At 46.0% G+C, this 4455-nt stretch overlaps 1 protein-coding gene across 2 annotated transcripts in view; it reads left to right on the top strand.

Annotated features, from left to right (window-relative positions):
- The window catches only part of LOC106523362 (involucrin), a gene marked incomplete at its 3' end in the record, with an annotated part of 14255 nt that extends 11167 nt beyond the window's left edge, over positions 1-3088 (top strand). Inside the window, 1 exon segment of one of the 2 annotated variants that reach the window (XM_014016755.1) lies at positions 2700-3088. In XM_014016755.1, coding sequence (XP_013872209.1) covers positions 2700-2764 — 65 coding nt within the window. 2 annotated transcript variants of the gene reach the window in all.
- Between the last annotated feature and the right edge of the window lie 1367 nt (positions 3089-4455).

The following is a 4455-nucleotide window of genomic DNA, read 5'->3' on the forward strand; positions in this document are numbered from 1 at the left end:
GTTCTGAAGGCAAAAGGGGGTCAAACCCGTTACTAGCGTGGTGTACCTAATAAAGTGGCCGGTGAGTGTATATGTAAAAATACGTGAAATTGTAACTGTCCCCATTTCTTTATATCATCTTCATACATTTAACTTTTTTTTGTCTCCGAGCTGGAAATGTCCCCAGATTTAATGTCAGAAATCTGGTCACCCTAATATAAGCAGTTCGTTCCAGCAGTCCACTGACTCCGCTCCAGTGTTTCTATCCAGCAGCGCTTGGATCCAGCATGCAGAGCCCACGTGATCACAACAACACGCTGCGCTAACAAAGTAGCAAGAAGTAGGAGCAATGTCGGCAGTACTTTCTATTTTCATCAAAAATAACGTTAAAGCTAAGTGTAAAATTGTCACGCACAAGTTTTCCGTGGGAGCACAGAACTGTGTACGTTTTAAACCAAATTACCAAATTTCCCTCTGGGATCAATAAAGTGTTTTTGAATTTGATTTTGAATTTGAACCAGAGAGACAACCAGGCTCTGCTCTCCACCCTGGCAGCAACTATGCGGTTCGGCTCGGTTCGTTCAGCCTCGGTCCAGTGACCGCACACARCAGCGCTGTTCCTGAACTGCCTCTCTGGTCCAGTCAGTGRTTCTAAGTGGGCAGAAGTGAGGACAGCACGCTTACGGTTTTGACATCAGCAGAATGTTGCCCGTGGATTAGCTGTGGGATTGATGGACAGAAGAAAGGAGAGCGCAGATTTTGTTTTGGAATATAAGCGCGACATGACGAGAGAGCAGTGATAAAAACTGCTCCCTGCAGGAGAGAGAGGCTAATCTCCACATGATGCTCATATGGACTTTATATCCATCCCCACTCACCATAACCATAACCATGGCACTTGAGGAGTGGCAGCATTGGTTGGAAGGCACTGAGACTCCATTTATAATCTGGACAGATCATAAAACCTTTCAGACCTACAATCAGCTAAAAGACTTAACCCCCGTCAGGCTCGCTGGTCATTTTTTTGGTCGTTTCAACTTCACTATCACTTACCGCCCAGGCTCAAAAAATGTAAAACCTGATGCTCTTTCCTGTCAGTTCTCTGTCACAGATCAACCCGAAGAAGAGAACATCCTTCCCACTTCCCGTTTTGTTGGGTCCCTCACCTGGTCCATCCAAAAGCTCATCCTGGATGCTCAAGTCTCCGAGCCTGACCCTGGTGGAGGTCCTCAGGTTAAGCTGTTCGTACTTTCTACTGTCAAAGCATCTGGACCTCTACAACCCCTACCTGTCCCTGGTAGACCCTGGTCACATATCTCCCTTGACTTCGTCACCAGTTCGCCCCCCTCTCAGRGTAACACTGTTGTGCTCACAGCTGTTGACCGTTTTTCTAAATCTGTCCATTTCATACCACTTTCCAAGCTCCAAACTGCCCTGGAGACTGCCAATCTCCTGGTTCAGCATGTGGTTCGGATCCATGGRATCCCTTCTGACATAATGTCTGATCGTAGGCCCCAGTTTACTGTATCTCTCAGGTCTGGAAGGCTTTCTGCAACGCTCTGGGTGCCACCGTCAGCCTGACGTCGGGATATCATCCTCAATCCAATGGACAAACAGAACCGTGTAACCAGGAGTTGGAGGCTGCTCTGCGATGTGTGGTCTGTAATAACCCATCCTGTTGGTCTAAACATTTAATATGGATTTAGTATGTTCATACCCACTCCTCCACTGCCACTGGTGTTCTCTGTTTGAAGCTTCTCTTGGTTACAATCCTCCCTTATTTTCTCACGTGGAATCTGAAATCTCTGTCCCCTCTGTCCAGCATCACCTCCACAAGTACAGGAGAATTTGGCGACAGGCTAAACAGGCCCTCCTCCGTACTGCAGATGAAAACAAGAAGTTTGCTGATCGTCGCCGAACTTCTGCCCCAGTCTACCAGGTTGGTCAAAGAGTTTGTCTTTCCACTAGGAATATTCAACTGAAGGACACTCCTAGAAAGCTTGTTCCTCATTTTTATTGGACCCTACACCATTGAATAAATCATTAACCCCTCTGCTGTTCGCCTGTCATTGCCTTCCTCCATGCACATTCMTCCCACGTTTCATGTCTCTCAAATCAAGCCTGTATCTGTAAGTCATCTCATYCCTCCTTCCGTCCTYCCCCCTCCCGCCCGGATCATCGATGACCATCCTGCCTTCACTGTCAGGCGGATTTTGGATGTCAGATGACGGGGTAGAGGCTTCCAGTACCTGGTAGACTGGGAGGGCTATGGTTCAGAGGAGCGTTCATGAATCCCTAGATCCTTTATTCTYGACCCCTCCCTCATTTCTGATTTCTACAGGTCCCACCCTGAGAAGCGCCCCAGATCACCTGGAAGCGATCAGTGAGAGGAGGGTACTGTGATGATTGGTGTTTTTTCCTGTGACCTCTGGCTAATTGGCAACAGCTGAAGTGGTTTCCTGATGAGCTCCTGGTTCCTTTAAAAGGCTCACTTCACGTTTGGTCTTCGCTGTGTGGATCCTCGTGTGTGTTTAAAGTATATTTTTGGGTAAATCTGTGTTCACAAACATCACAAGCAAATGGTTTTTCTCCTGTGTGGATCCTCATGTGTGTGTTTAAATGTGTTTTACTGCTAAATCTTTTGCCACAGTCATCACATCTAAATGATTTCAGGTTTGTTGGGATTTTCTTGCATAACCCTCTACTGTCCTCCCCACCAGTCACTGTTTCCATCTGGTCTGCTGAAATGCTGGTTGGCAGATCTCGGTCTTGCACTTTGTRKTGATGAAGGTGTGAGAACGAGAACAGAGGTTTCTCTTCTTCATCATCTTCATTTTTCAAAGGAACTGCTGTTGAAGATAACCTGGTGTGATCAGTCTCCTCCTTCACATTGTGCTGCTCTTCCCTCAGACTGGAACAGACTTCCTCCTCCTTGATGTGGAGGTGCACTGGATTCTGCTGGTCAAAACCAGGCCTCTGTTCTTCAGAAGCATGTTCTGGAATCAACACCCTCTGCTGAACATCTGTAGGAATCACTGAAAACAAAATTAAATTATCACTGTTATCCAGTTCCCCGGCAAAAACATTGTAATATATCATATGCTGTTAAGTGTTAGGAGGACTGTGATCAGTCATACATTGGGGAAACAAAACAGCCACTGTTCAAAAGAATGAGCCAACACAGACGAGCCACTTCGTCGGGTCAAGACTCTGCAGTTTACACTCATCTACAGGCCAGCGGTCACTCTTTCAGGGATGAARATGTTCTCATCCTTGATAGAGAGGAACATTGGTTTGAGAGAGGAGTAAAGGAAGCCATCTTTGTGAAGAAAAACCTTCCACCATTAAACAGAGGTGGAGGCCTTCATGTCCAGTTGTCCTCCTCCTACAATGCTCTTATTGCAAGTATGACTCAGCCCCCTGTGAGCAAAAGGTGTAAATCAGGGCCCCAACAACAGAGTAAGGGGTCTCTGCAGTAGGGTTTGTCCTGTGGGTGTAGAGATGTCCCTGCTCATGATTGGCGGAGGTCTTGATGTGGGCGGAGATGGCCCGAGACGGGATTGGTCAGATTGCCGGTGGGGTTTGAGGAGACTGGAGGCAGCGGGGGGCTTGATTGAGTTGGGCAGGAAGTAACATCCCAGATAGCAATGGACTCAGGGGCGGATCCGCCCTCAAGCCGCCACGTCCGCCAACGTGCGCGTGATAAACGGCCCGCCTCCAGAWAGCCATACTGTCTAAGTGCGGACCCGCTGCTCAGTCTAGGCGGATGTTCACATCGTATGCGCTCATTTCTGAGTTCAGGAGGGAAGTTGCAGTCGCATTCACGCGTTGGCAGTGAGATCGGGACGTTTCTACAGACAGACTACAGCATCTTACATTGTAAGTAAACTGCTAAAACTGTTATTTGCTAGTGCTTGCATATTATAAATACGTAAGTATATACATGTCTGCTGTTTTTACCTTGGTAATAGCAAGCTTTCTCACACAGTGGCGTTTCATGTATTTTTAAGACAATATGACTTCGCTACAACATTCAGTCATTGTAATATTCAGACCTGAGCACATTTCTTGGTTGAATGAGATCTGTTGGTATAGACTGTGTCAGGATTACTTGATGAACTGGTCGAAGTCTTTGTGTAGGCTCTGAGACGTCAAATAAATTTGAAGCTGAGTTTTTGAAAAAAAAAAAAAATTAATAACAATAATTTAGGGAAGAAAGTTCCTCTTTAGAATAGTTACAAATATGCATGCACTGAGCAGCCAATCCCCCATCTTGCAAATGACTATTGCGGTTGCTGTGGAAACGCCATGTTGTCACGTACCAACACTTAAAGCCTGCTTTTCCATTTTTTTTTCAAATTACCTGCCTTTTGTTTAAAATAAAGACACAAACTACCCTCAAAATGATCAACTGTGGTTGATAAAGTGGAAATAAATCAAGGGACCAATAGATAAATGAATAGACTTAAAATGTAC

The sequence above is a fragment of the Austrofundulus limnaeus genome, unplaced genomic scaffold (assembly GCF_001266775.1).
Source record: "Austrofundulus limnaeus strain Quisiro unplaced genomic scaffold, Austrofundulus_limnaeus-1.0 Scaffold153, whole genome shotgun sequence".
In the NCBI taxonomy this organism is placed as follows: domain Eukaryota; kingdom Metazoa; phylum Chordata; class Actinopteri; order Cyprinodontiformes; family Rivulidae; genus Austrofundulus; species Austrofundulus limnaeus.